Genomic DNA, 23,806 nt, shown 5'->3' with positions numbered 1-23,806 from the left:
TACTAAAGATGTAAATGAAATTGGAAATGAAGTACTTTTTAGACTCCAGTCAGACGTGGATCTCGCAAACGAATATTTAATCATTTATTTGCCTATTGCGTAACACATATTATTATATTATAAAGCGGACACAAACTTCGCTCACTTTATAAAAAGTAACAATCAAAGATTTCCCTCTCATCAAACTCCAGAATAAACAAAAAACAAAGCATATTAGTTTCAAGAGATGTTTGATGCTCAAGCACCCTCAGGGTTACGCTACGTTCGTCACCTCGGTGGTCTGACCACCGGGGGTAGCACGTGCCCTCAGACTATACTCACCACACCAGCACCCTAATACAGTACGCTACAGTCGTCGAGTGTTTGACACTACGGCCAAAGACCGCAGAAATACAGCATGTTTAGAATACAGTTCAACATGCAAGTAGAGCAGCATGTGTGAACGAACCTTTAACATAACATAAGCTCACTACTATATCCCAATTGGGGTAGTCAGAGGAACATCCGTCGTAAGATAAACTAAGTCTCACTCACCGAGCTTTCTGTTAGACCAACGTGATATGTCTACTCGCATATTGGTCGAGCCAACTGTGTAAGTATTTATTTTATTTTGGGCAGCAGCACTGCTGCCGTCGCGTCAAACGTCAACTGCAGCTGTCGACTTTGGTCTACAATAAGTACTACCTATACCCGAGATACAAAAGCTCGTAATACAAACGGACGTTCGGGAGCACTGAATCCGGGGCGCGGATTCAATCAACAAGCGACACAGTTAAGGACTTCTCTTATCTAATAAGTTTTACACGCAGAGTCCTCTAGGTTTGAAAACATAGCATAACCTCACGACTATATCGCATTGGGGTAGTCAGGGGTACACCCATCGCAAGATGAACTGAGTACCCACACTTCACCGAGCTTTCTCTTAGACCAACGTGAAAGGTGGTGAGCCTTATCGTGATATATAATTGTCGCGCCAACAGTGTGTGAGATTTAGAGAACGTGTTTCAAAAACCATATCTGCACACCCTGTAAAGCATACCGTCGCAGGCGCAGCTGCGTTCAGCACGCGCTCTTAATGACCGACATTGTTCAACAGCACGGTGGTCGGGAATTACACTGATTGCCACTTGATGAGTTTCCCTCTATACATTATTGTACTAAATATCGAGAGCTTTGTTTGCCTTTATTGTGATAATAAAATGTTGTTTTAAAAAGCACAAGGAATGGAAGGAACCACATATTTAAATTAAGTAAAACACCGGTGTTTTAGTTTTGAAAGCAAACAACGGAATTATAGAACTGCACCTGTTCTTGGAATCGTTAATTATATATTTCCTTGTCTTAGTTTAGTTATTATTTAAGTCTTGCTAATGTAATAAGGGTAAGTAAGTAAAATAATAAATAAAAATAATTTATTGTGAAGCAATTCATCTAAAAAGCAATATTGCTATTTATTTTTATATGCGCAAATATAGCAATATTGCTATTTATTTTTATATGCGCAAATATAGCAATATTGCTATTTTAGATGAATTGCTTCGATGTGGCCTTTTTAACCCCCCAGTTCATCGATATACACTATATATACTAACACTTGAATTCCTATTTATATAATGCACGAAATAGCGAGCAGGAAGTTTATACATAAGTAATTTATAAAACAATTGCACATACATGTAAATATATAGAAATTAGAAAACATTTATTCACTTAGGATAGGCAGGTTGAGTCTCAAATCACAACATGGCATTAAGTCAGTGTTGCAGATTGTCTATCCTGCTATTTATACTTACATAAGTAAATAAAAAAACCTAAACAGCAATCGATACAAAATATATATTCAGTACCGCTGCATAAGCAAGATAATGTTTTTATATAGGTACGCAATTTTCCTGTTTACAACATCCGAGTCCAAGTTCCCGCAACAGGGAGAACTGTACTAAATCAGGAATGTTTCAGAACGAACATAAATAACTGGTGGTCGCTTTGTGTTCCATACAAACGTAGAACAAAGCCTGCCTAACTCACTTTGTTTACTCCTATTATTATAATTGTAGTTATTTAATACTTAATGTCTATTTTGTGAATAAATAATATTAAAAGAAACTTGTATTATGCTATATACGTATAATCGTGCAAGCCGATTTATTTTCGAGATTTATTTAATATATGATCCACCCATGAACATTTGTTATGCCTCAATCTCTCATTCTCCATTCAACCACACAGCGTATACTCCATTACGTCTATCATGCGATCTCTAAAATTATCGACCGATTCAATAAAATCGAGTCAAAATCGAGTTTGTTTTTTCCCTAACATGCGTGGCACGTGATTTTGTTCGTATTTTGACAGAACACAAACATAAACATAAACTGCCTATATACGTCCCACTGCTGGGCACAGGCCTCCCCTCAATCAACCGGAGGGGGTATGGAGCATACTCCACCACGCTGCTCCACTGTTTGACAGAACGGCATGACTTATTTGGGTTCACATAGCAGCACCAATCGACAAAACGACATAATAATTATATGGTCAGACTCGATAAGATGACCATGACAAAATTTTAACACGTTGCGCATGTTAGCCCTACCTTATCACATTGCTCAAAAGAGTTATTAAAAAAATAAGTAAGTACTCAGGTGTGACTGGGAATATACTGTAATCTGTAAACAAACATACTATATACTATGTACATATAACATACTACGTATATTGTTGAAAGTGCATTTCTTCGAGGCAATGACGTCATAAATCGTCTGAAACAGACGTCTAAGGCCAATGATGATATTATGTATTATGTACTAATATACTATAATATTATATATAGTTACCAACGTTCTTTTCCACCAAAAATATTATGTTTTTATAACAAATATTCTAAACGACATTTTCAGTAGTTTCCAAAAAGATAAACATAAGCATAATTTAAAGCGAGCTAAACAAACAGTGACGTCCAAACAATTACAGGCTCTATTAAGACCTTTGTGGGCAGAAATAAAGTAAAAACACGATAGGTCTCTGTGCACAGAGGGCGGATCAGCGTTTGAAGTCGTACAAAGCCGCCCAGAAGGGAGGGTGGCACAGGGATGCAATTGGGACAAACATAAAAAGCATTCATAAACAATGTATGATGCTCCTTCAAAGTGTGGCTTGGTGAGAGTTAGGCGACAGTATTAGTATATTAGTACGTAAAATTCCGTCTGAGGATAAATTGACAAAATCACTATATGAATAAAGTACTTTATCTAGAGTTTTAGACAAGCTGGTAACTGGTTGACGCTTTAAAAAAAATGCGTCGCGATAGAGTTTGTTAGAGTTCACTAAACAGTCTAGTTGAGTTTCTTTTTTAACTAAATAATTATATAAATAATTTCCATACTATTATGTAGTTATTTAAAAAATATAAGTCTTTGCTAAGTAAGTTTCTTTTTTATAGCAGGTACATATTAAAAGTAGGTAGATCAATGCACAAAGTTGCATGAGAATCTTGTAGAGCGCCTTGTAGAGTTCAACATACTTACCGAAGCCTCTCACCGTTCCATGACAAGGAAAAGTATACATTGCATGTCGGTTTTTTTAAGATCCATGAACTATTAAGTACGTACGAGTATAGAATGGTAACTCTCTGCCCCGCACCAATTGATATCGGGCGCCGTACCCCTTCATCCCTTATGGGTCTTACTTTAGTATTAAAGGGCCGTATGCAGCCAAGGAGTCAGGGGGGGGAGCGTGCGGACTTTGTCAGCAGTAGCAGTAGATTGATATTTTTGTATGGAGTACCCGGGGTGCCCTCCTGGCTCCGTCCCGCAGAAGGTCTACTAGATTGTATCAGCATTAGGCAGCAGCATTGGCATCAGGATTATTCTTCTTATATCGTGCGTGGGTTATGAGGTGGATTACCAACTTCATGAACCCTGGTATCAGGGTTATTATAGAGCCGTCAAAGGCCCCTGGCATGACTCATGTAACGACTACGTAATTTTTTTTATCTGAAATAAATTAAAGTTTTGTTGAAAATCACACCAGAACGTGATTTTTCAAAAAGGGGCTTACGAAGTTTTCCCTATAAGGTGACGACACCCTGGATCCTGTGTTCAGCAGTAGCAGTAGATTGATATTTTTGTATAGAGTACCCGGGGTGCTCTCCTGGCTCCGTCCCGCGGAAGGTCTACTAGATGGTATCAGCATATCCAAACTGCTGCAGACAGATTATGCTCGCGTTCGCTGCATTCTACGGTGAGGTGAAGCTACAATTCACATTAGCCTTTTGAAATTTTGTTTGTTCATAATTCGAACGATCACGATCATTTATAAATGTATTCACTTGGTACTAAAGTGAATACATATACTCGCTCGTGTCATATTAACTTTTTCGGTAAATTAACTGTAAGTTTCACTAAATGTAAAATATCTTAACGTGACAGGGTTCTAAAGTGAGTAAATGATATCATATAATTTAAGATAAGGAGATAAGCGGATAACGGTATAAAAACGGGACAAATGTTAGGGAGATAATGATAACTATTTAGTAAGTAAGTCGTAAGTATTTATATGAATTATCTGAAAGTTATTCCGAACTGCAAGGATGGGCACTTTTTATGATAGACAGTAAGACATTACTTACGCCCATTTTTCTTATAGGGGTGGGCAGAGAGAGATATTTCGCAATAAATTAAAAGTCTCATTCCATTCTTTATCGATATCGTACTGATTTGTCGTCGCATTATGTACTGTTTCTTTATATCAAACATAATAGGTAATATTTATTATTTAAACAGCGTACATCTTATCGAAAATGTTACTTTTGACTAAATGATTAAAATCGTTTATTTAATACCAACAGTAGAAAATCGAATTCTCTAATAGCGTAGTAGGTACTAACTAACAAACCACGAAACTCCAACCACAATTGATTCAAAAAAACAGCGTCAAACAAAGCCCGCATTTGTCACAGCGCAGTAAAGAAACACTGTAACTACCCCGAAATTACGAGGTCCGAAAGTAAATAGACATTATCAAGTTTCCCCTGAAAAATGTGCGGGAAGGCCCGGGTCGATACGGAGCTCCCTCCCCCCGCAGGTGCGACGAGATAATCCAAGATGGCCGCCGAGATAGGACGTGACGTCACTGCACCCCTCCCCTACCCCGCCGCATCCTCGAGGCCTCTCGCCACCCTGCGAAGATCCTTTCAGAAATCCGCCGAGTAACGTCTGCAGAAACATTGAACCACACACACACACGCACAAGTTGTATTAGGTAGTATGTTAGGACCATTACATAAAAAGTGATATAGCTTTAACTTCTGCTTTTCTTTCGTTCGATTTCAGTCTTCGCGAAGTCAAATTCAAAAATATCTTATTTCAAAGAGAATTTAGTTAAGTGCAGTAAATAGCATTATAACAATAGTTTTAGCACAGTGTAGTATAAATTTATTGAGCAAATTGTTTTTATTTAATAAAGAATTTATATTTACTTAGTTACTCACGCTTACATTTTGTTAGTTTTCTAATTTCAACATCATTTTTTGTAGTGGTTTATCCCGCTTTCAGATCCGCGTACCCAACCTGAATTTCTTGGCAGGTTACTTTTTAATAATTCAACCTAACCAAAGAAGAACATCGAGTCACCAGAAAATTAATCAGACAATTAGAATTAAATAAAAGTACCAGATTCATTGGACCGGATCAGTTTATTACTACACATCTACAGTTATAGTTACAGAGCTACATCGTTCGCTTTATAATGAAAACCACGAAAGCTCCTTATCGAAAAATCATTTTTGGATTTGATTTTTGTTAACAGAACCTCGTAATAGACAAGCTAATTTAAATCCAGGTAGTTTTGTTGATGAAATTGCAGACTATTTTTTTTTCTTCTATCGTGCGTGGGTTATGAAGTGGATTACCAACCTCATGAACCCTGGTGTCAGGGTTATTATAGAGCCGCCAAAGGCCCCTGACGTGACTCATGTAACGACTACGTACTTACACCTGGATTTATATTGAAATAAATGGAGGTTTTGTTAGAGAAAATCACATCTGAATGTGATTTTTCAAAAAGGGGCTTACGAAGTTTTCCCTATAAGGTGACGACACCCTGGATCCTGTGTTCACAGAGTTGCAGCTGGTACAGGCACGGGCTGCGGTAGATGGTCACCGTCGACGTGGAAGCCGTCTGGTCCCCCGCGGTACCTCGTCACGTACACCTGGCCGTCGTCACCGAGGAACTGGTACTGACCCTCGATCTCCATCACGTAGCCACCATTGGAACTAGGAACTAAGTGACCCCGCTCCGATACCACCGTGTCTGGGGAGAAAAAATATAGTCAGTTATGGTCAGAAAGTTGAGAACTTAAAGAGGTAGACGACGTAACTCGCGCCCGCGTACAGGTAGAGCCAACACACGGCAACTTGCAGCTACACATGATGGTTTAGGGTCTTAAGATGGATGTGATGGAGATTGGAGAGGTCACGAACACAATCCTTACTTTCACTTCATGCTCAAGATCATAAACAGCTACAGGCATTCTACATTTTAGGTAACTAAGAGATATATGTCCGGCTTCTGAACATTAATGTAATATCCTAGGTTCAGTAAGGCATGGCATCTCACTAAAAGTACCTAACAGCTTATGCTTTTTATTTCTGTCTGTATAACCTGTTTTGTATACTAAATAAAGAAAATATATTAAAAGCTGAGAAGTAACAAAGAGACACAGAAGAATTCAAACAAAGAACAAGAAGCAACTCACTCTCAGCAGTAATGTACCGTAGCGCATACTGGCCGAACTCGTCGTGCACCTCCTCATGCCTTAGCGCCGGCAGTTCCCTAAGCGCGGGGTCGTGGAGCGCAGGCGCGGCCGTCGCCAGCGCACATAGACAGCTCATTACTACAAACTGGAAATACACATGCACAGGTATCTTAATTTTATGATAAACTTGGAATAAGGGCTGCAGAAAGTAACTATAAAGTTAACTATTGTCGTGAGGATTTTGATTGATTAGGACACTGCAGGCTTGAATTAAAAATAAATGATTTCGTAATTCGAAAGCCACTTTAAACCGTTGGTCCTGAGCTTTTAGCCCAAACACCTCCACCAACCCGCAGTGGAGTAGCCCTCCGACAGATTAAGGGGAGGCATGTGCCCAACAGTAAGACGTATAATGTGCTATGATATCAATCAATCAATAATACTTTATTGCACAACAACATATACAAAGGACATAAACATACGAATAAAACATAAGTACAATAGGCGAATATGAGACAGGGAGTTTCATATCCCTGATTTAAACGCGGTAAGAACCCGTTATTATGTGTTTTAATTATGATAATAACCGCGTAAACCTAAAACAATGTATAATATGCTAGTCTAATTAATTTATGTTAAAAAAAAAAAACAAAAAAACATATATTAATGAATACTCACAGATTTCATTTTGATCACTAGGTACCCAGACGTGTTGTCTTCGAGACAAAAAGAAGGGAATGCAAACTTTTCATAATGCAAACGTATTTATAGTGTTGCAAGTATAACAAATTGCAAATAGAGACAAGCATTTAGGGAACCAGCAATTTAATTAGTACCCATTAGGTATTGCATAATTACTCATGTTTTGCTCATTACAGTTAGCAACATTCTCTGACAAATATTTTATCAAACCTTGTTTGTGGTCTTCTAATTCTAATACATGTTTTTCGACGTACGTAGCATTATCCCGTTTTTCACAGAGTCGACTTACCTAACCTGAAGAATCGACAGGTCCGGTTTTTTACAGAAGCGACTGCCTGTCTGACCTCCCAACCCGCGAAGGGAAAACCAGCCCAATACAGGTTAGGTCACATATCTCCGAAAATGCATTTCTCGGGAATGTGGGTTTTTCCTTCATCACTGAGCACGTGACAATCATTTATGATCCAAACATGAATTCGAAGACAAATTCGACAATCATTGGACCTCAAAGTGATACATAAAGAAAAATAATAAAAAATATACGTAGTCTGATACCTAAAGAAAAAATATTTCGTTTGTATAAACAAAACGTTTTCGATTTTTTTTTTTGAATCATAATATTCCAAATAATATATCAAAAGTAATATATAAAATGGTTTGCGATTTTTAGTCTACATAGGGTTATAGGGATAATGGGGAATAAGCTAACTAGTTTAAGGATGTCTGTAAAAATGTTGCCTTAACACTAGGAAAGTAGACTTATACCTACTACTACTACCTGTACTTATACCTATACTTTTCTACACACAATTAACCTACATTTACCTACAGCTCTTGAGTAAAGGTCTCATCTTTCTCATAACATTTCCTCTTCAGCCAAAATATCAAACGATGCCTGTGAGCTATCGAAATCTCTGTGTGCCTACAATGGCTACATGAATATTTTATAAATGATACGTACCTATTCTGCAATATAACACAAGTTCATCAACCCTTTTATACACTGATTATACACATAACCAATACCATACTACCACACTGTGTTATACTTCTTATCAAAAAATTCGAAACGTTTAATTAAATTTTAAATTTGAATTTGGAACAATGAAATTTAAAAACCTTATTATAAAGATTTATTATAAAGATTCATTGTAAATTGACACATAACATAACCAGCCTATATACGTCCCACTGCTGGGCACAGGCCTCCCCTCAATCAACCGGAGGGGGTATGGAGCATACTCCACCACGCTGCTCCAATACGGGTTGGTGGAGGTGTTTTTACGGCTAATAGCCGGGACCAACGGCTTAACGTGCCCTCCGAAGCACGGAATCATCTTACTTTTTCAGACAATCAGGTGATTCAAGCCTGAAAAGTCCTTACCAAACAAAGGACAGTCTCACAAAGTGATTTCGACAATGTCCCCATCGGGAATCGAACCCGGACCTCCAGATCGTGAGCCTAACGCTCTAACCACTAGACCACGGAGGCTGTTAAATTACATTTATTTTTTATTCTTAATTTTTTTTTCTGATAATCCTTACGAAATATAAACTTGCGAGGTGAGTCATTTTTTTGACAAGTGTATTATTTAACTAATAGATTTTCATTATATTTTTGGAGTTTGACGAAGGAGCCTCCCTGGGTATTAAGGTACACCCTCTAACCTATGGTTAGGCAAATTCTAATATGCCAACGAATCAAATAAGAGAAGGTTACTTTTCGACTTGTCGTTCTATTGCTGTCGCTACCAGGGGGTGGCAGGCGCTATGTGATAGCTATGTAAGGGGTTATCACTCGACGGCGCTCTATCTAAATCTGTATTATCAAATGCCGTATAATTATTATCGCATATAACAACATGTACATTACACTGATAGAACCACTGCCAAATAGAGCCTTCAATAGAATTTCGATCAGTAATGGAATGAGCTCTACGTTGATGCTATTTGGACTCTTATTGGTTGAGGCAAATAACTCTAAAGAGTATAAAGTTTTAAAGGATTGTCATTTGTTCAGCCCATAATGCTATTAGGCTTTCGTTTCTTAACGTAATTTTAGTGCTGCTTCTTTAAAGAAATGTCTCATCAGAGATTAGTTTAAGTACTTATTCTTTTTAGATATTCCACTAAGATAGAAAATGACTCTCCGAGAACAAAAATGGAACATGTCTTATTAGAACATGGAAGGTAGTGTTAGAGTAGAACTAGGTATGCTAATTAGGTAAGTACCTATAGTAATTGTCGCAAGTTCAGTGTCTAAAGCGACCAGAGCAAGAAAAAGGAGTGGAAAAATGAAATAAAAGAAATAGTGGAAGTGAAGTGCACAAACTCTGCAGAGTTTAAGCAGTGCAGAGATAAGTGCAGTGTTTCGTGTAGTGTTCAAGTGACGCGTAAAGTGCGAAATAAGTGAAGTGACAGTGACGAAGTTAAACCGCTTAGCTTTGTGTAAGTGCTGTACCCCGTGTGTAAAGAATAAATTCGTTTCCCCTTGAACTTAGTGAGTTTTCTTCCAATCCCGAAACCTACTTCCGTAACATTTCATACGCGTCCCACCAATTGTTGTTAGTTGAAGGAATTGAAACGTAAAATAAATCGAGGCAGACAGAGAAGTATAGTATAATTATATAAGCAAGTACACTCCTCGGCAGCTATGTTTAAGTCCCATGTATAGGAGCGGTTACTACTGGGCAATTGAAACGTGATTAAAAAATCTTTAGATTGATCCGCCTAAAATCCTTATTGGGTTAAGCAGAACCGCAATTTGGTACAAGACAACTTGCAGCCACTGTTAGTATAAGAGCTCATCTCACTAGGACACCATGATGGCGCCACCTGGAATCTACGATTGCATCACTAACAAACTGTATGTACTTGTGTAAAGGGCACTTCGCGCAACCGATTTGTTGGTTGTTTCTTAGTGGGATAGGACCCTTGTTGCTCGGGATAACAACCACATCATTCTACGTTGGAACACTTATAGACACACACAAAATTTTCTTTCGAGCATACCTACATACATAAACTCACGCCCTTGTTCCCCGAAGGGTTAGGCAGAGCCACAAAAAATCAAAAGACTATTTGCAGCCACTTTTGATACATATTCCTAAGATGGATAACGATGAACCGTGTGGTGATATCATCATCATCATATCATCATCAGGATCAGCTTATCGCCCATATAGATGGTTTCAAGAAAGTATTTTTCATTTTTGAAGTTTGCAAAGATTTCTTACACATTTTCGTTATGTTTCACCCTGAAAACAAAACACCGGTCTGGAGTCTTACGACTAACACAATAACGATCACTTAATCCGCACTCAGACGCTAAATTCACATAAAAGCATAACGCAGACCCCTCGAACAACAAGGGGTCTGAGTGTCGAACAAAGCTTGGAGGATCTAACCTGACTTATCATGTCCATCAGATGGCTCTTAGAGGTGCGTAGTTTTTTAATTCGATGATCGGTTTTCGGTTTTCGAAATCATGAAGTGAGAGCGTACAAAGGTCCCTATGCCTTTGTTAGATTTTTTAAGTGTTTTTGCTTATGTATTCAATCTAAAGACATAATTTGACACATTACGCCCAGAAAATACTAACAAAATATAAATGCAAGTTGGTTGGTACAGTCGATAAAGCTTAAGTTTAACGGTGCCTTAAGTCTGTACTGTATTCCTACTTATGTTAGTACACTGACTGTACCTGCCCAACCCATCCTAACCTAAACATAATAGGCTAGTTTCCAACTTGTCAAATATGTTACTTTTTACTAAACGTAACACGATATTACTAAAGAATTTGTATGAAAACGCACTCTGTGACGTCATAGAAAAACGTGATAAGATGTCGGACTTATTATTACGATTTCCTTGATTAAAATTCATAAATAAATTAATTAGCAAAAAGAAAAATATTTTCGGTAGTTTTAGATCTGTCTTTATTTAGTAATTGGAATTTCATATTTTATCTTAAACCTAGTACAATTCTTCAAACTTAGCAATTTTGTAGACCAACGTCCACATGCGTCTATCAAAATATTTTCCACTATGGCAACATATATCTAATAACATGTAACGTATGAGTGTAGTCTCGCGGCGGAAATGGCGTCAAACCGGATATTGTATCGCGCCTTCATCTCCGGCGCGCTTCCGGTTCCGGCGCCCACCTCCACCGCGTGCGTCGCCTAATTACTGAATATACCACCAACTAGGAAAATCTACGATGACTTGCTGATGGTTTCAGATTTCAGAAGCTTTTATATACGATATTACACGCCATATTTGTTAAAAATAGTTTGTGCACACAGGACTGTACATAAAGACAACAAAATATTGACAAAAGATCTGGGGGGCTAAAAGTTACATTGAAGCAATGAGGGTCCTTCCAGGCTACGTTCCCCAAAAACAATATAGATGGCGTTGTACTACAGCTTTCCCTTAATTCGAGGAAGTTGCCGAAAGTATGTTTCACGCGATGAAGTATGTAAGTAGCGATAAAATGATCACTCTCTTCTCTTACATCTGGCATACAACGATAATACAAACCGTAAACATCATCAACAAAATAAAAACAGACGAATTATACGTAAATTATAAACCAGTGTGTTTGGTTTAACACACATTATTCCCAAATAGAAAAACCTAGAAACGCGACCCAAACACAAACATCGCAACATACTGCGAACAAGCAATAACATCAGACCCAACTGTCTCTTACTATAAATATTAGCTGGTCCCTGGAAATTCATTCTCATTAAGGGGATGCACGCATCCATGCGTTGGGAACATTGTGAGCAGGCGCAAAAGTTATGTAAAAAGAATAGGATCAGAGTACAAAAATGAACACTTTTAAAAAAAAGCAGCCAGTGTCTATACTATGAGAAAAAACGAAAGAAAAAAAAACAAAAATAAAGAAAAAAGAGAAAGAGAGAAGAAAAAGAAAAGAGAGAAGAAAAAGAGTTTTTACAACAGTAACATTCCCCTTTGGGAACGGCACATTACTGCTTGCGGGCCGAAGTGCGCGTGTCTGCCATGTCCATATCTATGGAGCGCTGCACTTCCAAAGTTAACTTGAAAAGCGATCACTACTATACTCACATGTAACTAGATGAGGTGTAACTTTTTCTAATAATTTTTCGCCCTTGCTTTCATATTTTAAATTGACTTAAAGTGGCAAGACAAATGAGAATCGGCACCGCATCATAGGTTTTATTAATTTTATCGGCATCGCCGCACTTCGAAACCGTAACATCTTTTGCGATACACTGCACTGCACTGGTGTGTTGTCACCCTTAATATTCTACCCGTAAGTCGTATACTATTCCGTCCCCAATGAAACCACACAGATTGCACAGTGCACTATTATTATAGTAAACACCTAGTGTAGTGTGTGTCAATATGGACAATTATTGGACAATTGCAGTCGCTTCTGTTGACTTTATAACAGCAGGGTGCCCTCGGATTACAAGTAAAACAGTGGGTCACATTGTATTTATTGTACGATTAAAATTTTATATATTTGATTATTGAGTCTACCACAAATTGTCGCCTGTGGTCAATTATTTCAGATATACATCAATTTTAATGCCCAGGTTGATTGAGGAGAGGTCTGTGCCCAGCAGTGGGACGTATATAGGCTGTTTATATTTATGTTATACATCAATTTAATGTCTTTCGGTCATGTGATGAATGCCTGCCATGTTAGTCGTAACGAAAACTTTTAGGGATGATTCAGACCATTATTCTTAGTTATCCAATGTAATTTTCCGTTGCAAAGGCATGGAACTGAAAATAATTCAAAAAAACAAAAACTTTCATGACTGTTCCGACGTGAAATTCCACTTGATATCAACTCAGAACAATGAGTTGAATCATCTTCCTCAGTATTCGTTACGATGTCACTAACACCCTGTAAATATAAGTATACCTCTATAAAAAATCCAATAGTTGCATAGGTAAATGTATATAATTTATAGACCAGATGAAAAGCTGTGGCATTTCCACCTGTCTTTCAGAGGGTAACTCAGTAAATACTTTAAACGGTGGAAAGACTCAATATATGTTTATCACGTCTCTCTAGGCTCTTGAGGGAAGCATCCGGTGACTATCTACCGCGTAAAAAACCAAGCAATGACAGCCCTTTAAAACGTAGAGTTTATCATGATTGCTCAATTAGTCCCGCGTGCGTTATCTTCGTCTCTGCAAGCATGTTGGACACGTCGGCGTGTGAGGTCGGTGTCGGAAGTGCGCCGGAGTGGGGCATGTCCGCGACGCGTGCGCATGGTGTGCAACCATTGTATGACGTCATGCGCGGGCGACTCACCCCTAGCTCGCGTCAAACGTGATGTCTTTGTTGAGACTGCTATTGTGTTGTGTTATGTTTTTTCTTATTAAAAAACTTAAAAATATATTTTTGAATGTGGAATATGAATTGAGTCACAATTTTGTAGCGGTATGACATTTTGCAACATACATTACTCTATTTAGCGAAGACTGCGGTTTGATTTCTCGTTCTTGATACAAACTTTAGGGTTGGGATTTATTGTTCTCCTGTTCACTGTAGAGAAAGTACAACCTTCTCAACTACTCAATTACAACAATCTTAAAATCTTTCTCATTTACATGTGCGTGCTAACCACATACCTAAATTAGTTATCTCTAATCACCGCTCAAAAACCAACATACCAAATCTTTCTCAACTAAACCTATAATTTTGTTTAAAAAATTGGCTTAACAAGCAATTTACATAAAAACATGTAAAAGTGTGTACGAGTAGAATAATTAAAGACAAGTGTTGTTTAAGTACAATTGTGAAACTAGTCATAAATATTGAACAACCAAAGTGAGGTGTTTGGAATAATTTCTCCATTAATCTAATTAATTGGTTTTATAAATAGGAGAATGTAATTACTCAATAGTAGTTTTATTGCCCAAGTTATTTTAATTCTGGTTCGGGATTGCGTCAAAGTAACGTTTAATTGATAACAGATGTAGTGCCAGTTAAAGGTGGAGGACGGTCGGTTTACTCCACTTACGACGAGTCGTTCTGTTGTCTTTATTTTGTATAAATAATAGATAGTATTTCCTATAACTGAAACTAAAAAAATACCTTTATTCATTAGGTAACATAGTTACTCTTTGAATCCTAAATGTTTGTATTTATATTCTAAATATATTATATTCTTTTATCGAACGTTGAAATTGGAGATGTCCTTAGAAAAGGTTCAATACGATCTACTCTGAACCGGCGTGCGTGTATGAAGCGATTGATGAATGTGGAGGAAGCAAGAGAAGTGTGTCAGGATCGAAGCAAATGGAATTCTATAGTCTCTGCTTACCCCGGTGGGAAATAGGCGTGAGTTTATTTATGTATCGAACGTTTTATCCGCCTAAAACTGCACTTTGTCAACCTCTAAAGCCGAGGAAAAAAGTAGCTGCAAGAATAACCTCGGCACAGAGCTCTAGACGTTCTTAAAAAAAATATAGGTATTAAAACTTCATTCAAAAGTAAAGCGTAGAAGATCGTGACAAACTTTTTATTCCAATGTGTTATTTTTTTTAAATTTCAATGTTTTACTCAATGGTCTTTTTGCTTTGATGAGACAAATAAATATCGGGAGTCTCATATCCCCATTTAAACGCGGTAAGAACCCGTTATTACGTGCTTTAATTTTGATGAGACAAAGATTCGTACATTTACCATTTTTTTTAAAGCAGTATCACAAATAAGTAAGTCCGTACTATAAGATCGAATTGCTGTTTTGTGCAATGTACTTAACATTTTGTTCTCTAAATGTCCGAATCGTTTAAAAAAAAGTAAATCGTTTATATTTTAGGGTTAGAATTTGTATTATTAAGGTCTAAGTACGGATAGACTGCTATATACCTAGTAGTATTAAAATATCACACAGGTTGAAAGCGGAATAGACTACAAAGTAGCTCAGCGTCCCCTAGGGTCGTGATTTACCGCATCTCTGGTTTCAAGCCACCCGGCACCCCGCACTACTTCCCCCGTGCTGGGGCTACTGCCCCCACTGCACGCCGATACCTATTAATCAACGTCTTGAATTCATAAAGTTATTATACTAGTCAAATCAGTTACTTTTTACTAAACGTCAAAACGCGAAATTGGGTCGTGTACTTGGTTCAAGATAAATTATGAAATTTTAATTATTAAATAATGACATATCTAAAAGTAACGAAAAATATTTTCTTTTTTCTGAATAAAAAAATTGTTTAAAAAAGCACACTGTGACGTCATAGTACAACGTGATAAAATGTGAATGTATTATTACGTTTTTCTTGATTAAAATTCATAAATAAGTTGAATAGAAAAAAGAAAATATTTTTCGTTAGTTTTAAATCTGTCTTTATTTAATAAACAGAATCTCATAATTTATCTTTGGAAACTAATTTACCAAGGAAACTACCCAATTCCTATTTTAGATTTAGAATAAGTGCTAGTGCTTATTTTAGATGTTTAATAAGAAAGTAATGAACCTAATAGTGGTTAATAAATATCTAGACATAAATTTATGATATAATATTTACCTTTTATTTATGTTTTACCTTGTAAAGTAAACCTTCTTTACATCCGATTTAAAAAATAAAAGTAAGAAGTAAAAATAAATGTATATTTCCTTAAATAATTCTTTCAATATTCTGCTCTCTAAAACTACTGACAAATGCAAAAACACAACATACTTACCGCTTTTAAACAACCATTAAACACCATCTATAATAAACTGGATCCCGCTGTTAATTGCGCCAACATTTTTTCCAGTTGCTCTGTTCGTTCATTCGAACACAATTACATCTGGTTAGGGCCACCCTACCCTAGTACGACCCTGCTACACCGCTCTAGGGCTCATTTAACCCCCTCCATCATAAAGGAACAATAACATTGACTGGTTGACGATCGCGACAACCGATTGCTGGTTTCTTTCTCAAAAGCTTTTGTCTTTTGTCTCCAAGGGGTTATGAGTGCGTACCTTTTGCGTTCAGACAGAATAGATTGAGTGGGGCTGGAATTTGTGCGGCGTCAATGAGTTTGTAAACGTTTTTGGATTGGTTGGTTTTTAGTTTACCTATAGGTATCTACATAAAGACGATGTCAACGATGTCCAAGACATACCTGTCCTAAAATAAAAATCAAACACGAAACAATTTTCAAACATGCACAAGAATATTTACAGCACAATCGGCGGCCTTATTGCTCTACAGCAATTTCTTCCAGATGACCAGAGGCAGGAAGTATTGATATTGAATTTAGGTGCGGGGTGATGCAACAACATGGAAAAACAATAGGTAGAGTTCTAAGTTCTCTAACTCCTACTAGTTCCTCCGAGTTCCTACTCTTTTAAGCCTAGCCTTCGCCTACGCAAATTATGCTACGTACGTAGCATATTGATATGTGTATAGAAAATTTCTAATACATTGTGTAAAACAGTAGGTAATGTGTACCTATCATATTTAGCTATGTTTTAATTCGTTATTGCGTAGAGACGTGTACAAAACGTACAAGACACACAATATTGAAAATTTCATAAATAACTTCACGTTTCAGGTTGATCCTCTAATCGGCTGAGTAGACAGGGCTTCCATAAATCAATCTAACTTTTAAACAAAGATCATAACTCCAGGCAACGAGTCTTCTGGAAAACTTAAATTACTCTTTTTTCCGCATTACGAGTGCGAATAATCTTCTTGACGGGCTGCGAAATTGATGGCGTCGAAAAAACGCCACTTCAAATCCGGGAAAGTTTTCACGTCAGCCGAGTTTCACTTAGAGAAGTTTCCACATCCATTTGGAACTTGCTCCTATGCGACAGCCTGACAAATTTTAATGAACCCAAGAGGGCTGCTAATGCTTGCGCGCTTCGTAATGGGAAAACTTTGGCTCGCCCCCGGCGCCCATCAGGGCACGGATTTTTGCTTACTCCAACTGCTCCAAGACATATTTACTTCGCAACTCGACAAACTCGCATTACGAAATCACACACTTAAATTGAATCGTTCCCACTGCCATTATAAAGTAACTTGTAACGTTATACCCCTGGGCGCGCAACAATAAAAAGCGCAATCAATTCGACGTGTGCCATTCTAACTCTTCCACCGAGTGAGCCGGCACATTATAAATTTCAAACTGTTTCGACGTGGTCGCTCAGTGACCAGCGAAAAAAATGTATTGGGGTGTTGATGATTGTGATTTAAACGGGTGAAGGGGGCGAGGGTGCAGCGCGTCATCCATCATACGCTTTACATATGTTTGAATAAAGCCCGTGGGAAAAGGATTTCCTCTCAGAAGTCAATGCGCTGAGCAGCGACCGCAGGGTGACCATGCTGCACTAATCACTTGAATACATTCACAAAAAAAGAATATATGACTTCTAGTTTATATTATTTAAAAGTGAGTAGGTTTTCATACATGGCCACTTTTTGTATTTTTAAAATAAGTAATTCTATTCGATATTTTTGTGCTTATAAAAATAATATATATATTTTTACATTACAAACCCGCAACTTAATGTAATTGCCTTACAGTAACGAAACTAAACATCACAACATAACTCAAATGTTACTTACTTTGTATAGAATTTTGTTCACATTGCATGTGCTTTATGAAACTTTAGGAAGTCTCTTGTTTTTCTATTTAGGGAGATGTCTGTCCCTAACTATTGCGCCGCTATGGCCATCCTACCCTACAAATAGCGGATTAGGCCAGTTTGGCAAACAAGGCGTCGTGTGCCGCACCCCTAAACTAATGCTGTATTAATGTCTATTAGCCGCTTTGTTCTCCAAGATTTATTCACATTTATGTGCTGTTTTGGCTCAGGCATAATCCAGTGACTTTCGCACGAGATGGTAATGTGTTCAGTCAAGTACCTACACTTTTGTTGATCGTTCAGTAGGATTATTGCTGTTTGTGTGGATATGTCAACACCGTGCTACGCTTGAAGGAAATGGATGGTATGTGACAAAATATAAAGGAAATTTCTAAAAATTAGGAAATAGATATATTTTATTTGCGTAGTTTAGTACTTTAAATAGAAAAGTACCTACTGAGTATATATTTTACATGATGCTATTGTAGGATTATGGCAATCTTATGCAACCTACAACCAAGCACGCAAATATTCAAAACTATTAACGACAATTTTAATTGGAAGACAGAAATGAAAAAAAAATAAATGAAATTGGAAATTGTAGCTATTGTGATGTGTTCTTGTAAAATTACAGATGCATATTTCCTTCGTGGCCGGAATTAAAACTAATCAAATTCTTTATTTGTATACAGGTGTAGGTACAAAAAGATGTTACATACAATTATTTACATGTAATTATTGGCATACAAATAGTTGTTTAGGTAATCGTTATGCAGGTATTTTAATTGCGGTTCATACAAAATCCGAAATACAATTTTTTTTTTTTTTTAAGAATGTCTAGGGCCCTTTTTCCTGCAGCTTCTTTTCCCCCGTTTCCCCGGCTATACAGGTTGTGAGAAGCTGCAGTAGTTTTAGGTGGATGAGACGTTCGTTATGTAAAAATTGACGTTTCAAAGTGTAACTATGTTACCTACTAATAAAGATATTATTGAATTTGAATAAGGAACCGAATCTGAAAAATAAGTAGGTATTTTGGATTTAACTCCATAATTTTAAAAAATGAGCTGAATAAAATATATAGTTATGTATGTAGATAGTAAGCAACATTTTCAAAACAGTGTTGGTAAATTGGCCGACAAACAATAAGAATAAATAGATAAATATTCAAGATAGGGAACGCGTACGAAATTAATATTAAACGGCTATAACGCACAATAGGCAGGTAAAGGAAATTAAGATTAGCTGAAACGACGCCTCATCCAGTAAAACAATGGCAGATGTGGAAAAGAGAAAACAATGTTTCTACGCCCTCATTCAAAGTTATGCAAATACAGACACTAGGATTAGTAAAAGGAATAAGCAAGTAACGCAAAGTTACTTAGGAAGTTGCAAAATACTTCATTTGGCAGCTGTTAGCATTCCTCATCTTGCTGTATATTACTTTACTCAAGTATCTACCTTAATCCATTTATGACAATGCTGAAAGTCTCTACGTAAGTAAGTATAAATTAGCCAACAAACAAGATAAGCACAAGATGATAACAAGATGGAATGTTAAAGCCAACATCTGCCAAATGAAGACTTTTGCAATCTCCCTGAATAATTACAACTTCCGTTACTTACCTAGATGTCCTGATTTTGTCAACTGATCGGAAAGTCAGCTAAAATAGCAGTCTTAGCTGACTTTCCGATCTATTTCAATACCATCTTAATAAATAATAGTAGCTATCAAAACAGCCGTAGTATCAGTGCCGTAACTAGGGCGGTGCCAGCGGTGCCCAGGCACAGGGCGCAGACCCTGGAGGGGCGCAGAAATGACCAGACCAGTATCTAGTTTTGTTTCATGCATGGTAGTTAGTAGGTACATTTTGTTTTATTGCGAATATGGTGTAGACGCGCCCTCTGTACTATCTATATCTACACTTCTCATCAAAAAAATCGAAACACTTCCGTTTTCATTATTTCTGTCCGAATTTAACACAAAAAAGAATTCATACGATGAAAAAAAATACATAAATGTATAGCTGGCAGTTTGGCCATTACAGTAATAAGCGAAAATTCTAAATTCAAAATTAGAATTTCATTTGTTTATCTTATAAACGAAATGAATCACTGTTTTGAGACAAATGTGTGTTTAGGGTTGGAGTACATTTAGCGTTTAAAAACTAAAAATTGGCGCCTATCCTTAAACTTTTTGTTTTTTATTTCAATACTGTGACTTTGGGACGTCTGAAAAAAGGTTTTTTTTCTAAAACGTATGGATACTTCGCCCACAGAAGCCGCCCAAGTTGTGGCATTGCTGGATTCTGGCCTTAGTCAGCGTGTTGTGGCTGCAAGACTGCATCTAAGCCTGTCATCTGTTCATAGAGTCTATAAACGTTATCGGGAGACTGGTTTGTTCACGCGCCGTTCAGGATCTGGCAGGAATCGGGTCACTTCTGAGCGAGATGATCGATTTATTGTAACAACTTCTTTAAGAAATCGACGCCTTAACGCTTTTCAACTGCAGCAGCGGCTTCGTGTTGTACGAAGGGTGGCTGTAAGTGACTCTACAATTAGAAGAAGGTTGAAGGATCGTGGACTGGTACCGCATAAGCCAGCAAATGGGCCGAAATTAACTGCAGACCATCGAAGAGCGCGCCTTAACTTTGCACGTGAGCACCTAAATTGGTCATACCTACAGTGGAGCAAAGTTCTCTTTTCTGATGAGTGTAAAATTATGCTGTATGGTAACGACGGAAGGAACAAGGTCTACAGAAGAGACGGAGAACGCTATGCACAATGCTGCATTGAAGAAAAGGTCAGCTATGGTGGCGGTTCGTGGACGGTTTGGGGAGGAATCAGCGCCGACGGTAAGACAGAGCTTGCTTTCGTGTCTGGGCCACGTCTGCCTGCACTAAACTGTCATCGGTACGTCGAAGAGTGTCTCGAGCCTCATGTGATGCCCTATGCACATTTTATTGGCAACGGCTTCATATTTATGCACGACAATGCTAGGGCTCACACCGCGGGCGTCGTACGAGATTATCTTAACGAAGTCGATATCTCTATTATGGAATGGCCAGCAAGAAGCCCGGACATGAATCCCATTGAACATCTGTGGGATGAATTAAAGAGACGAATTCGAGCAAGAGATCCTGCCCCAGAAACACTTAGCCAGCTGCAAGATGCAATCCAAGAGGAATGGGACAATATACCACAGCATGTGATCGTGACTCTCATCCGATCGATGAAGAACCGTATGGAAGCAGTAATTAGAGCTCGGGGAGGGAATACAAGTTATTAAATAAACGTTTTTTAGCTTTTTTTTTCATTTACGTGTGTTGTTTTATCCATTTCCTTTATACTCCATACGGAATAAAAATGACTCATTTAACAAAATACGAAACCTATGAAAAATTCATTTAAATTTAGAACATTAACATTAAGATTTGATAAGCTCATATTACTCACTATTAAACGACATTTAACATTTATTCCTAAATGTACACATTTTTCTGATAATCCTGACAAAACGTAAACTTGCAAGGTGTTTCGATTTTTTTGATGAGAAGTGTATATGGCATTTTTCAAGCGATCTTGAAACAACAACACTTGTAAAGGTGGTTTTATATTTGTCTGATGTGTCGTGACGTGACGCGTCAGAACGGTATCGGTTTCATACATTTAGTACTAGCTGGTGCCCGCGACTTCGTCTGCGCAGGATTAGTATTTCGAACAATATGTTTATAAATTGTAGCCTATGTGTTATTCTGATGTAAAAGCTATATTATTTTAAAGTTTCATTAAAATCCATTCAATAGTTTTTGCGTGAAAGAGTAACAAACATCCATCCATCCATCCATACAAACTTTCGCGTTAATAATATTAGTAGGATGGTAACGTTCACATGTGACGTGTTCACGTGTTGTGTTGTGATGGCTTATGTATGGAACCGATACAGTTCTGACGCGTCACGTCACGACACATCAGACAAATATAAATCCACCTTGTCTTGCTCGCAATATTACATACACAAACAAAAGTACCTATACCTTAACTATGAGACAATTTCTGTCTATATTCATTTGGAGGGCACCACTTCTAACTTAGAAGTTCTAAGCAAATCTGTCAATCTAGCTGAGGAGATGTACATATAGATCACGTCACGCTGTCATTGCTGTCAGCCACATACATTAGTCCTCCCTTTATCTTTGATTTTATTCATTAACTACGTGCGGCGTTACTGACGCACTAGCGTGCGAGAGATAGATAGAAAATTCATCGTTCGACAAGAGTGAAAAGGATGACTTACAAAACTAAACGATTTAAAGGAAATGTTTCCCAATGTAGTAGTCGCTATAAAGATATTTTTAACGATGCCAGTGACTGTAGCTTCCTGCGAGAGATCATTCAGTAAGCTCAAATTAATAAAGACGTACCTGCGCTCGACGATGGGCCAAGAAAGATTGTCTGGCCTAGCGATTTTGTCGATTGAACGCGACATAGCACGGATCCTGTCGTATGACAACGTAATCAAGGACTTCGCAATGAGAAAAGCGCGGAAAGTAAATCTTTGAGTAGGTAGCAGTCCTTTTTTTGTGATTACGGTTTACCTTAGCCTTGGGTCTTTACTATCGAGTACTTTGTGTCATTTCTGTATTTGAGCAAATATTTTTAAATAAACAATTTTTATCCTAAAAAAAATCTACTAAGTACCTATACCTTCGTAAACAAAAAATAGATAGATTTATTTTTATGCACATTTGTCCACTTTATTGTCAGAGCCTGGTTAGAGCATTTTTCAAGGGCGCAGTTGTGAAAGCCCGCACCGGGCGCATAAAAGGCTAGTTACGGCACTGCGTAGTATCGGCAATTTTTTATAAGAATATCGCGTTACTAGAGCTGGTCGTTACAAGTGCACGGTGCTATTAAAGGGATCCTGGCTAAATCGAAGTGAAGGGCCCTGCAAGGCCATTGCCATCGTATCTGATGGCCTGCTAGTTAATCTTACGATAACAGGGGCTCCTTATCTGGAAACCAGGCACGTGGCGTCTCCTCACCCCACCCATAAAAGTTGGTGCCATTACTTGCTATTGGTGGTAGTTATGCGTTGTGATTTTTGATTGCGTTTGTGCTCGGATTTGTCTAGCAGGATCAGTAGCTGTAAAGTAAACGCTGAAGAATTTTAAGACTTTAGATTAAAAATGGAAACGACATAAGTTGCATGCAATGCAACACGCTTTTCTGGTAGTTTATCTTGTCCTACTGCTAATTTGATGGATCAACGAGTTTAAACAGTTTAACCTTACAAGTTTCAGGGTGTTTTTTTGTAGTAGTCACTCCCTGGAAGTCATACGAAGCTTGCAAGTTTTATAATTGCGTACATAAGGAGGGGTTGGAAAGTGTCGTCGTAAATCCGCGAGTTTCGCAGCATATCTCATTACGCGACCGTCACTCCACAAAGCGATCTCATTACCGGCGTTTCACTTTACACTTCCTGCCTATTCGTGTGCAATCTGTAGTGTGCAAATCCGTTAATCTTATTTGGAGGGTAGTGTGCACGTGGCGCCACGTGGCAGCAAATCGAACTAATCTCACCGCCGTACGCGTCGGCGGGCAGGGCGCGTGCGCCGCGCCGATAACGCCAAGAAACGCCATTCATTCCCGCGCTTTTGTTGCGAACAATCACTTATTTATTTATGATATTTGCTACTAACCTGCTCAATAGTCACCCTAGCTAAGTTGCAACTTAATACGCACT

The 23,806-nt window shown here is 37.9% G+C and overlaps 1 protein-coding gene across 1 annotated transcript; it reads right to left on the bottom strand.

Moving 5' to 3' along the window:
* Positions 1 to 6,115: 6,115 nt before the first annotated feature.
* Positions 6,116 to 22,615, bottom strand: LOC126366967 (endocuticle structural glycoprotein SgAbd-2-like). The gene is made up of 3 exons (XM_050010310.1): positions 22,485 to 22,615; positions 6,758 to 6,902; positions 6,116 to 6,312 (listed from the first exon to the last, which is right to left on the bottom strand). The coding sequence occupies exons 2-3, from the start codon at positions 6,891 to 6,893 to the stop codon at positions 6,116 to 6,118; spliced, it is 333 nt and encodes a 110-aa protein (XP_049866267.1). The 5' UTR covers positions 6,894 to 6,902; positions 22,485 to 22,615.
* Positions 22,616 to 23,806: the final 1,191 nt, after the last annotated feature.

This window comes from Pectinophora gossypiella, chromosome 5 (assembly GCF_024362695.1).
Source record: "Pectinophora gossypiella chromosome 5, ilPecGoss1.1, whole genome shotgun sequence".
Classification (NCBI taxonomy): Eukaryota; Metazoa; Arthropoda; class Insecta; order Lepidoptera; family Gelechiidae; genus Pectinophora; species Pectinophora gossypiella.
Note: the sequence above shows the minus strand (reverse complement) of the source record. Positions and strands in the feature narration are given on the sequence as shown.

Bases quoted from the DNA above. Each gene is read 5' to 3' on its own strand.
- LOC126366967 (XM_050010310.1), bottom strand. From the start codon at position 6,893: ATGAGCTGTCTATGTGCGCTGGCGACGGCCGCGCCTGCGCTCCACGAC. The intron at 6,313-6,757 runs GTGAGTTGCTTC...TTTTCTCCCCAG, and splicing joins ACGGTACATTACTGCTGAGA to ACACGGTGGTATCGGAGCGG.